This window comes from Petaurus breviceps, unplaced genomic scaffold (assembly GCF_028583685.1).
Source record: "Petaurus breviceps papuanus isolate PSGF00001 unplaced genomic scaffold, PetGlider_PUasm1.0 350582, whole genome shotgun sequence".
NCBI lineage: Eukaryota > Metazoa > Chordata > Mammalia > Diprotodontia > Petauridae > Petaurus > Petaurus breviceps.
Window position 1 is genome coordinate 47,300 of NW_027186218.1, and position 12,711 is coordinate 60,010.

Here is a 12,711-nt window from a genome sequence, read left to right on the forward strand (position 1 = left end):
TAGTCTAATCCTCTCTTTCCAATGTGTGGCAGCAAACACCCCAAGCGTCCACAGGGTTTGCTGCTAATACAGGTTCTTAGATCTGCTTTGATAAAGGAAAGCAACTCAAAATGGGTTAACAAGCTTACTTTAATCAGTCAGATGTGTATCATTTACCTAGTTCAGGGGAAAGACGTCAGCACCCCGAACTTCAAAGTACACAGGCATAATTATCAAGACAGAAACAGATCAAGTAGACAGCTTTCCAAACTGTCCAGCAATTACATCCATATCCAATCAACATCTGGGTTTCAACATCTGGGTTTTTCAAAGCCCGGGGGGGTGGGGGTGGACAATGGCTTCCCAGAATCCATATCAAATCACAGAACACTTCTCAAAGTGAGCCCCCAAAACAAAGCTACACATCAGGACTTATATAGCCTTCTCCTGGCTCAGAGAATGTAACAACCTTATTGACCCACTGGCCAATCAAAAAGTATCTACTGAAAAACAAGCCTCCCACCCCAGGCTCCAGGTGCACTTTAGCCTAGGGGCAGGGAAGATCTTAAAAATTTACATTCCCGTTACACCATGACAACCTCTCACCTATTTGAAAACAAATATCATACAGAAGCAAACTACCTGCTCTCTTTCTTTTTCTTGTTTGGGTTTGTTTCCCCTTTCTCATTGCTCATTCCATTGGTTACAATCCTTTACAACCTGACTAATGTCTAATGTAAAAGTATTTGCAGACCCTATACTTGATTACATGCTGTCATGGGGGTGGGGAGTGGGAGGGGAAAAATTTGAAACTCAAGGGATTGTGGAACTGAATCTTGTAAACTAAAAGTAAACAAACAAATTAATAAAGACAAAAAAGAAAACAAATATCATATAACAGAAACTGGATAAGGACACGAGAAAAAAGAGAAGGAACATTACATATGGTAGGTTAAAGCACAGTCAACAACATGTTTGCTGCTGTCATGCTTTCCCATGTTGCTTTTCTTTAGTTATCTTTTCATTCTGTTTATAAGGTACTATGTAAATGATCTCCTTCCCCACTTTGAGGAATATCAACAAATCAGTGCTGGCTGCAATAGGTTATTATACCTGCATTTGCAGTTACGTTGTCATACCAGGAGTTCAGTTTAAGTGCTTCTGATCAGTGTGGAGATAGAGGCTGAACAGCTGACTATGTGAGGAGGTGAAAGATGTGTGCCCATATCAATAGTAAATGTATATGTATCAAGAGATATAGCATCAAAATTTTTAGAGAAGTTAAATTAGTTACAGGAAGATATAGAGAGCAAAACAATACTAGTGGGGGACCTCAACCTCCCCCTCTGAGAACTAGATAAATCTAACCACAAAATAAAGTAAAAAAAAGTTAAGGAGGTGACTAAAATCTTTGAAAAGTTAGATATGGTATATACCTCTGGAGAAAATTGAATAGGGATAGAAAGGAACATATATTTCTGTCAGTGGTATATAGCACCTACACAAAAATTGACCATATACTAGGGCATAAAATCACAACCTGATGCAGAAAGGCAGAAATATTAAATGCATCCTTTTTAGATCATTAATTACATGTAATAAAATTGCATGTAATAAAGAGCCATGGAATGATAGAGTAAAAATTAACTGGAAACTAAACAATCTAATCCCAAGGAAAGAGTGGGTCAAACAACAAATCATAGAAACAATCAAAAACTTCATCCAAGAGAATGACAATAATGAGACAACATAGGAAAAACTATGGGATGCAGAATCAGCTTACTGGAATGGTTCTTAAGGGAAATTTTATATCTCTAAATGCTTACATGAATAATATAGAAAAAGATAAGATTAATTAACTGAGCATGCAACTGAAAAGGCTAACAAAAGAACAAATTAAAAATCCCCAGTTAAATAACACATTAGACATTCTGAAAACAAAATTTGAAATTGATAAAATTGAAAGTAAGAAAACTATAAAAATAATAAAGCTAAGAGCTGCTTTTATGAAAAAAAAACAATAAAATGGATAAATCTTTGGTTAATTTGATTAAAAAGAAAGAAGAAAACCAAAAATGAAAACTGCAAATTCAATACCAATGAAGAGGAAATTAAAATAATGATTAGAAGCTATTTTGCCCAAGTATGTGCCAATGAATCTGATAATTCTGGAGAAATGGATGAATATTTACAAAAATCTGAATTGCCCAGAGTAACAGAAGAGGAAACAAAATACTTCCCCCCATTTCAGAAGAAGAAATTGAGTAAGCCATCAATGGACTTCCTAAGAAAAAATTGCCAAGGCCAGATGAATCGCCAAGTGAATTCTATGAAACATTTAAAGAACAATTATTTCCAATACTATGTAAACTATTTGGGAAAACAGGCAAAGAAGTCCTACCAAATTCTTGTTATGATACAAATATGGTGCTGATACCTAAACCAGGAAGAGCCAAAACAGAGAAAGAAAATTATAGACCAATCACCCTAAGTAATATTGATGAAAATTTTTAAATAAAATTTTAGTATAGAGATTACAGCAACTTATCTCCAGGATAACACACTATGGCCAGGCAGAATTTATAGCAGTAATGCAGGGCTGGTCCAATATAAGAAAAACTACCAGCATAATTGACCATATCAATACCAAAATTAACTAGAAATCATGTGATTATTTCAACAGATGCAGAAAAAGTTTTTGAGAAAATACAATAACTTACATTTTATTCTACAATAAATTAAAAGTAGATATGACTAAGGGCGGCTAGGTGGCACAGTGAATAGAGCATCGGACCTGGAGTCAGGAGGAGCTGAGTTCAAATATGGCTTCAAACACTTAACATAAAAACTAGGCCTGTGACCTTGGGCAAGTTACTTAACCCCAATTGCCCTACCTTTCCCCCTCCAAAAAGAAAAAAGGGAAAAAAAAGGGGTATGAGTAAGAATAAAACACTGGAAGTCAACCATGGCAGGACCTTTCACAGTCATGTCTATAGAAAAATTCTTAGCCAATGAAGGGACACAGTAATTATGAAGGGTAAAAGAAACAATTTGACTGTCTGAAACTGAAATGCTTTTGCACATAAAAAAAATCAATACAACTAATATAAGAGGAAAAAATGCAATGCAGAAGAAATCCTTGCTTTAAATATCTCTGGTTTTCCTTGTGATTTATTATTATTGTCTGCTTGTTTTGGTTGTGTCTGGCTCTTTGTGACTCCCTTTGGGATTTTCTGGGCAAAGGCACTGAAGTGATTTGCCATTTCATTCTTCAGCTCATTTTACAGATGATGAAATTGAGGCAAGCAGGATTAGGAGACTTGGCCTGGGTCATGCAGCTAGCAAATATGGTCATATTTGAACTTAAAAAAATCAGTCTCCCTGACTCTAAACCCGGCACTCTATCCACTGTGCCACATATCTGCCTTTGTCTGCTATACATGACATTAAAATAAATGCCAGCCGTAAGAGGTTTTGATATGTTAAGACTCCTTTAATGCCAACAGTCATTTAATACCAGCATGAGGTCATCTGCCTCAAGAATTTGCCCTGTGAGGCCTAGGGCTCTCTGTTTATCCTTGGAAGTACAAAGGTCAGGTAGGCTATTTTTGAGGCTGGCATTAGAAAATGTTTTACTTGAAGTTCTCACATGTGGTGAGTAATCAGACATTTGTGCATTTCTCAAACAAAGCACCCAGACATACACTTTAGGCTCCCATTCAAAATGTTGGAAATTAAGAACAGAAAAATTTGCTTTTGGTTTCAATTTCCCTTGTCCCTCCCACCCTTTCCTTTGGGCATAAATAATAGCAGCATTTTGAGAAGCAACAAAGAAAGGAGAGAAGAAGGAAGTGCAAATAAGGGAAGAGCTGAGAGAAAGAGGAAACTTGTGAGAACATTCTGAAGCATTTCACCTGAAGCCTCCTGAAAAAGGTAAGGGTTATTTCTAAGTTTTCTCTTACCTTCCTTGCATCTTTTCTCTGGAGTGTGAAAGTTTGTCTCAGGATTAAAACCCAGTAAGAAGAGACACAGGGACAGCTTGAATAATACATGTCTGGTTGGCACTGATTTATCCAAACAGCTTCCTCTGGCCTTAGCTTCTTATTCAGAAGTCTGACACTGGCCCCTGGCTTTGAGTTCTAGAGACATTATAATTCATCCCCCTTAAGGCAGTTGGAAGTGCTGACATTGACAGGCCCATTCCACAGGTGCCATTCCTTAGAAGACAGAACAGGACAAGGATGTAGCCATGATATAGGAGAGCTTGTTTCTGGTCCTAGCCCTGTCTCTTCTAGTTGTCTGATCCCAGCTAAATCCTTTAACATCTGTGAGCCACAGTTTTCTCATCAGCAAAAGTGAAGATGAAATGATATGTGTGTACAGGCAGGGGATGGGATCACATGATTTCTTGGGGTTTCCTATGGATGTGGAATCGATGATTCTCAGCCTAGTAGAATGGAAACCACACCAGAACTGAATTTCAAGCACATAGGGCCTGCTCCTCTGTCACTTAGGCAGTCTCAGTGGCAGGGGCATTTGCTTTTGCTGGGAGAAGACAGATCTATAAAGTTTACAAAGGCCCCTGGACTTGCACTGCTCAGAAGCAGGGCAGTGTGAGTTCCCTGAATGCTCTGGAGGGGCTGTAGCTGTCAGCCTGCAGACAGGTGCAGGGGGAGTGCAACACACCCTCTTTACCCCCAGTGCTGGATGGACCACTCTGAGGATGACCCTGTGCCTTCCTAGGTGGAGCCTGGGCCATGGGTGGCAGGGACAGCCCTTGCTCTGAGTCCCCTTAGGCTTCGTGGGCTCACTGCTATTGAGCCGGCTGCTAGGAGAAGGCTGGAGGACTGCAGGACTTGGTTCCAACAAAGGTGGAATTCTACACGGGGTAATTGCTGGCTGAGAAAGAGTTATTATTGAGTCATACATTTGTGTCAGACTCCTCATGACCTCAGAGACCAGGTGTCTATAGGGTTTCCTTGGCAAAGGTACTAGACTGGTTTACAATTTCCTTCTCCAGTGGATCATCTATTGCCGGCCAGTGCTCACTACTACCGTGTTTCCCCGATAATAAGACACTGTCTTATTAAATTTTTTGGAGAGGAAAGCACCAGAGGGCTTATTTTCAGGGGAGGGCTTATTTTAATAAACATTGACAGCAATTTTAATAAACAGGTAAATGTGAACAAAAAAATGTACTTTTATTCAATAATGATCATGTCATCTTCTTCAACAACATCGTCATAAGTGTCCATACCCTGAATTCCGTCCTGGATGTCTTGCGCCTCCATTTCCTTCAGAAGAAGTGAACCCAATCTGTCATGTCCAGCAATATAGCTCTCTTTAAATGAATATGTCTTGTCCAGGTAACCTGCTTGTAGTGCAGCTCGGAGCGCGGCGTGCATTTCACCCGGGGGGGGGGAACGGTGCATACAGAGGGTACTGTAATGTAGCGTGTAGCGCAGGGGATCACCTTCACTACAGTAACAGTCTCAATAGGGCTTATTTTCAGGGGAGGGCTTATTTTAGAGGAATCTTACACAGTAAGGGGAGGGCTTATTTTCAGGATAGGTCTTATTATCGGGGAAACACGGTACCACAACGAGAAAAGTAAAGGCGCAGAGAGTAGATTGAGCTAATTTATTTAGGAGCAGTCCAAGCTAAACCTTAAAAACATGAGTTGGAAAAGCACAAAGAGGAGTAACACTAGCTGGCACATGAATTACCCTGTAAGGTTCACTAAGTGCTTTAGAAAAATTCCCATTTAAGTCACACAACAGCCCAGTGAAGCAGGGACTTTGCTATTGTGCCCATTGCACAGATGAGGAAGCTGAGGGGCAGAGACTTTCAGTCCATGGTGACCCAGTTGGGATGTGGCCGACAGGATGGGAGCCCAGCTCCCCCTGACTCCATGGCCAGCCCTATAGCCAACTGGCCACATGGCCTCAACAAGACCCATGTTAGGAGATGACATATCATGTTACTTTTCCTGTCCTTTCCTAACTGGGAATATCCAGGTGCTAGCCTTATCAAAACATAGAGAAATGGGGAAAGTCTCCTTGCACTGCTCCACATTATCTAAAGGGCGCTATGTCTTATGAAGTCAGGGTTGATACAGGGGGTAGCCTGCCCTCCAGGTATGACACAGTGAAGGCAGCCTTGGTTCAGGCTCTGGGATGTTCCCAGAAGTAAAAATCCACAAGTTCATCTACATTGAACCAGAAACCCAGGAAAAATATCTATAAACCAGGGCAAAAGCATCACTAGTGACCCTGAGAGGAAGGGAAGGGTACTGTTTGCACTCCTGGCCACATATCCTGGCTCCCAGACAGGAGTATAAAGTTCTTTACAAACTATTTCTATAAGGATTAGCTTCAGCTGAGGCTTGGGGCCTGGGGTCTGCCTGTATCCTTCTAGAACCCGAGAGTCCTCCCAGGGAGGAACTGAAGGTGGTCAGTCTCACTCATGGTCTGAGCAGCCACTAAGGGGCTAGTTCTGGATTCCTGTCATAAGGATAGAATCTGGGGTCCCTGTTCTCTATCTGAAAAGCAATGCCCTTCATCAATGAATTTATTTGGTCTGGACCTAAAGTTTCTTTGGTGTAGTAATCTCCTAGGAATGTAGCACCCTCTACCAATATGGGCATACAACTGTTATGTAATTTAAAGTGTTAGAGAGATCCATGGACCATTTGCAGGTTATACGACTTGCCTAGGGTTATACAATCAGGTTGTGTCAGAGACAGCATTTAATTTATGTCTTCTTAAGTTCCAAGCCAACTTTCTATCCCCTTGGAATGCTGTCAGTAATTAGAGTGCTATGCCACAGGCAAACCAAAGAGCACCCCGGTGTCCAGAGACTCAGAGAAAAAAGGAGGAGTCAGGAAATAAACATAGAAGCAGTAATCAGAAAGTTGAGGGTGGGGTGGGGAAAGGCAGGGATGTACAGAAATCCCCCCAAAAGTCACAAAGGAAAAAAAAAAAAGAATAGTATTATAAACCAAAAAAAAAAAAAAATGTCTTCAAAGAATTTGCCCCAGACACTGTCCCATGTAATCCCTCTGTCACACAAACTCATGGCCACTTTGCCCTGGAACAACATAATGCAGATGGACATGATTATTATGTCAGGCAGAAGCTTGCAGGCTGGGACTTTCAAAGACTAGGAATATTTTCCTAGGTGACAGTCCTAGGGATCAAGAATGACGAGATTACCAAGGCAGTTCACTGGTGCAGAGAAGAGAGTGCTGGGCAGGGAGTCGGGAAGCCTGGTGTTTAAAACCAGAAACTGTCTGCCTCAGTTTTCTCATCTGAAAGATGGAAATAATTCTTGCTCTTACCTTCCAGGCTCCTTACGAGGGTAAGAAAATATTTGTAGAGTGCTTTGTGACTCTTAAAGCACTAGATAAAGGTAATTGTTATTATGGTCATCATCATCATCATCTGTCACTTCTCTGTTCCTAAAAAGAGAATTCCACAAGCACAGAGCATCATCTTTTGCTATCACCAATATTTGACTCTCCTAGGCAGTCTAAAATGAGACTGTGTGAATTCTGTGTCTTGATTTCTAAGGGACTCCTCTGCCTTTACAGGTGACCATGGCATCAGCAGTGCCCATGGAGGCCCCCATATGTCTGGTAGAAAATAAGAATGAAGAGCTGACAGTAAACCAGCAAGCCCTACAGATTCTCACTTCTATTACCAAGCCAGTCATGGTGGTGGCTATTGTTGGCCTGTACCGTACTGGAAAATCCTACCTGATGAACAGGCTGGCAGGAAAGAACACAGGTGAGTGGGGGCCTGGCCACTAGGAATATAATTTTGGAAGATATTCTGCCACAGGATTAGAATTGCTACAAGGCAAGCCTGAGACCTAAGTAAGGATTAAAAGTTGGCCCCAGGTTGACTGTTGCCTCCCAGTCAGTCAACAAGTATTTATTCAGTGCCTACTATGTACCAGAAACATTGCTAAGTGGGGTGGCTATGTGGCTCAATGAATAGAACACTGGCCCTGGAGTCAGGAGAATCTGAGTTCAAATATGGCCTCAGACACAACACAAAAACTAGCTGTGTGACTTTGGGCAAATCACTTAACCCCAATTGCCCTCCAAAAATAAGCAAAAAATAAATAAATAAACACTGCTAAGTTCTAAGGAGACAAATAAAGGAAAATTCAATCCCTGCACTCAAGGAATTCACAGTCTAAAGGGGAAACAACATGGAAAGAACTGTGTACAAATGAGATCTACATAAGATACATTGGAGATGATCATTATAGGAAAGGCACTAGCATTGAAGGGATCAAGAAGTTTCTCACTTAAGTTTACTGAGAATTAAAGGAAAACAGGGAAGCCAAAAGGCAGAGATGAGGAGGGGAGCATTCCAGGCAGAAGAGACTGAGTCAGATGCTGGAGTGTCCAGCAAAGACCTAGATTTTACACTGTAATGCTTAGGAATGAAAATACCCCACAACAAATATTTTCATGACTTGTAGACCCAAATGCTCTAGCATAAAAAATGTGGGAATTTACTTAAAAACAAGTGTCCTGTCCCCGATTGCTGCCCCTTGGCTGCTTGTCTCCTAATGGCTGTCTGTCTTACCTATTGCTAGCTATGAGTCTTTTCAAGATTGTTGCCTCTACTATGCATTATGCTGGTCTGAGAATGTGGTTGTCAGTTATCCCTGTGATTGATCAGAGCAGCCAGATCAGAAGCTGAAACGTTTTCATCATACTGATTGTTCCTATTGGATCATCAGCACAGACCTAGGAGGGACCATAGAGGATATCTAATTCAACCTCCCACTATTTTATTGTTTGCTTTACATCCTTCATTTTTGAAGGGGACCAATGATATCATTCAGTGAATTCTTGATTTGGGCATGAATTGGACTGAAGTGAGGCAGAGTTGCATAAAATCATCACCCTCACTATCTATTCCAGAATCATTTGTGTCCAGTGGTGAGATAAAATTCAGGATGACTGGCAATGGGCTGGGGTGCACTGGCTGACCTTGGTGTCTCTGATGTCTGACCAAGCTACACAGCACCAGCTTCAGCTGCCTTCATGGCCACTGGAACACATTGTTTTCCTTCACCTATTCCTCCTGGAAAGTCCCACATACCTGGAGTAGACATCCTCTTAACTTCCTGACAGATCTGAGGCTTCTCAGTCACCCTGCTCCTGGTTTAATCTGACAGCTGAGAGGGTTTCACTTGAATGTGACTGTTGCGCATTCAAAGGCTTTTTGGAGCCACAGGTGAGAATTGGGTGGCAGGTGGATACCAAAGATGGAGGAGCAGCCCTGGAAATGTGTCAGCAAGCCCTGCCACAAGAGGGGCTTGTCCTCCCAGAACACCCCTACACACTCTCAGAGAAGCAGAGTGATTTGCCCAGTGTTACACAGATAGTAAGCAACAGAGGCAAGATTAGAACCCAGGTCCTATTGCTCTCAAATGAGAGTTTTCTGCCCATTGTGGCTTGTGCACTGAAATGTATTGGAAATTGACATAATTTGATGCAAAGGGAGTCCTGAACAATATTAACAACTTTACCTTTAGAATTTCCTTATCTCCCTTTCTTCTCCTCAATCTATGAAGGCATTTATTAAGTATTCAATGCCATTGATGATGCCAATACCAAATCAAGATAGCCCCAACTCTCAAGAAGTTCAAAGTCTAATGATGATTTAACACACAGGGAAGTTTTAAGTTTCAAGTCATGTATAAGAGCTCATTGGTCCTAAGGTTCAGAAGGAAATCAGGGAATAATGCATCTTCTTTTTTATCTTTTGCATTGATCAAAACCATGCATGCAGAACCTTTGGCCAGTTCCAAGGATTTGGATGATAAGAACATTATTTTGTGGGTCTTCAATTGCTGTGGCTGCTGTAGAAATGGGGTCTTCAGTACTTGAAGAGTCAGTAGCCAGATCTAAGAGGTTGTTCCCCCAGACTGTGGCTGCCTAGGGTAGGCTGGATTCAGAGATTGAAGGGGATGCTGTTGTTTTCAAGGCTCCCAGGTTTACTTGCTGCAAATAAGTGACAATTGTTTAACTACTGGTTGCAGTGTTGGTAGGAATGATTAAAACTTTCCCTAAAGGAGATATTCCCCAGAATGATGGCTTCAGGGGCCAGGCTGGGAGCAATTCTGTTCATTTAGGTTAAAAGCTGAGGGTGAGCTTCCTCTTAGTGGTTTTGGGATCTGAGAGATCTGAGTCATCTCCATCAATGTCTGAGGGGAGGGGATGATCAAAATGGAGGTGATGAACTGATCCTCCTGGCATATTTTGACTTCTGCTCAGGATGCCTAACAAATTCATTGAACAAGTATTTCCAGGCCTGTGAGAGGCAGCAGTTTTCTTAGTAGCAGTAAGAATGGAGAGCCTGTTTTCTACAGAGTGAGAGTAGCATTCCTGGAGTTTAGACTTTCTGGCCAGAATGGCAGGAGAACTGATGGTCTGGGTCATGCTGTTGTTCACTGGCATGATGGGTTTACTTGCCCAAATGTGGCCATTGGTCAATAATTGTTGATGGTGTTAGCGGGGATGATTGGTCTCCTCATTTCATTCTGAATTAAGAAAAAATCCTGGTTCGAAGATTCTATGTATGAAGTAAGACATATATATGTAACCCTTGATCAAGGACCATCCCAGCTCGCTTTCCACTTCCTGGATTTCTCTCTGGAAATCTGACAAATTTCCCCACTGTCAGGGATCTCTGCTAGAGCACGAATTGCATTGTTTTGTCTCTTGAAATCTCTCCCAGTACTTCACATTCAACTAGAAGGTCTCACGATGTATGTAAAAACCTTTCAGTGGTTCTTCCACACAGTGAGTAGGCATTCGACACCAGCATTCCTTTGTAAGGGGTTAAACAAAAAATAGCTGGGTACTTCTGGTGGTTTACACACATATCAATCTTATATATATATATATATATATGTATGTATGTATGTATACGAGGTACTCCTAGGCTCACTCCTACTGTGCTGTTGGCAAATGTCCAAGAAAATCTGGTCCAATGAGTTTAAATACAGACTTCAAACAAAAACATTTCAAAATATAACAAATAATACTAATAAAATAAGTAGCAGTGAACTAAAGCATACCAAAAAATAAAGTAATGAGGTAAGAGATAATTTTCATTTTGGCTTATAAACAAATCAAGAAAAAGTAGTCTATTTGTGTAGATGTAGGGTCCGTGGGCATTCTTGACAAGTCCAAAAAGTGGATTGAATGCTAGACCTAAAGACAGGAAGATGTAAGACCAATTCTGGACACTAAGACATAGGCTAGCCATGTGAGTCTGAACAAGTGACTTGATCTGAGTTTGTCTCAGTTTTCTCAACCTTAAAATGGGTACAATAATAATATCTATGGATCAATGTTGGTGTGAGGATCAAATGAGAAGTTCACAAATTTGAGATGTGCTTAGTGCTGTGTCTGGCATGTAGTAGGCATTTAATAAAAGCCATTTTCTTTTTTTTGTCCTTCCATTAGAGAAAGATTTTGCAAGTTCATATAAGAACTGTTTTTATGTTCAACTGACTGAATCACAATGAAACTGAACCTGACTTGGTTCAAGGGACTCATCTCTTTGCTGGTGTGTGTGTGTGTGTGTGTGCTTCTCATGGAGAGCAGCTCCTCCCCTGTCACTTCAGGTCTTAGAAAGTTTCCTGGGGACTGGGTGGAGGAGGGGCTCAGAGGTTCAGTGACTTGCCCAGGGTCCCACAGCTCTCCTGTGCCCTTCCTTGCTCTCTGCCAACACTCCCATCATGCTCTCCTCTGGGCTGCTCCTCCTTCTCTAAGCTCAGGTGTCTGGGGTTGGTCTAAATTTTCTGCAGCCTTGGCTGTGGCCTATAGTGGGGAGAAAGGTGACATCTTCAGGCACAGCTGAAGCTCTCACTGATATTGTTTGCCACCTTTACCATAAATCTTACCCCATCAGACTAATCTCACAGTCCTCTGGGAGAACTGAATGCATGCATCCCTCTGTTCCTAGCTGCTGATGTTGGATAATGTGGGACTGGGAACCAGGAAGATCTGAGTGTGAAAGCTGCCTCAGCTGCTCACTGGCTGTGTGACCCAGGCCTAGTCATTGTCTCCCCCAGCCTCAGTTTCCTTCTCTGTGAAATGGAGATAAAAGAAACACCTAGTTCCCAGCATTACTATAAAGACAGCAGGAGAGGACACTCACAAAATGTGATAGATAAAGGCTAGTTATGATCCTTTTTCTTATTCTTTCCCCACTGAGGAGCTTCCAATCTTCTCCCTTTAGGACCTAGAAGTTTGGCTCTTGAAGCCTCTGGGCTTCCTGCCTCCACTGGGCCCTCATGTCTCACCCTTCCCTTATAGGCTTCTCCCTTGGCTCCACTGTGCAGTCTCACACAAAGGGCATCTGGATGTGGTGTGTCCCTCACCCCAGCAAACCTGACCATACCTTAGTACTGCTTGATACTGAGGGCCTTGGAAACCTGGAAAAGGTAAATTAATCAGGGACATTCTGCTCACTGAACCTGGCAGGCTTGTGTGTGGGTACAAAAGCCTATTTTTTTTTAAAGCAATTGGGGTTAAGTAACTTGCTCAAGGTTACACAGCCAGTTATTTCTGGGTGTGGTGCTAAGTATCTGAGCCTGCATTTGATCCCAGGTCTACCCAACTCTGGGGCCAGTGCTCTTACTCACTGAGCCACCTGGCTGTTCCAGGTACAAAAGCCTATTGCCAAGTATTCTTGT

General features: G+C 41.8%; 1 protein-coding gene across 1 annotated transcript; it reads left to right on the forward strand.

Moving 5' to 3' along the window:
* Positions 1-3,647: 3,647 nt before the first annotated feature.
* LOC138168091 (guanylate-binding protein 3-like) lies at positions 3,648-12,505 on the forward strand. Its single transcript, XM_069097125.1, has 3 exons — positions 3,648-3,912; positions 7,571-7,766; positions 12,332-12,505. The coding sequence occupies exons 2-3, from the start codon at positions 7,577-7,579 to the stop codon at positions 12,466-12,468; spliced, it is 327 nt and encodes a 108-aa protein (XP_068953226.1). The 5' UTR covers positions 3,648-3,912; positions 7,571-7,576; the 3' UTR covers positions 12,469-12,505.
* The last annotated feature ends 206 nt before the right edge of the window (positions 12,506-12,711 follow it).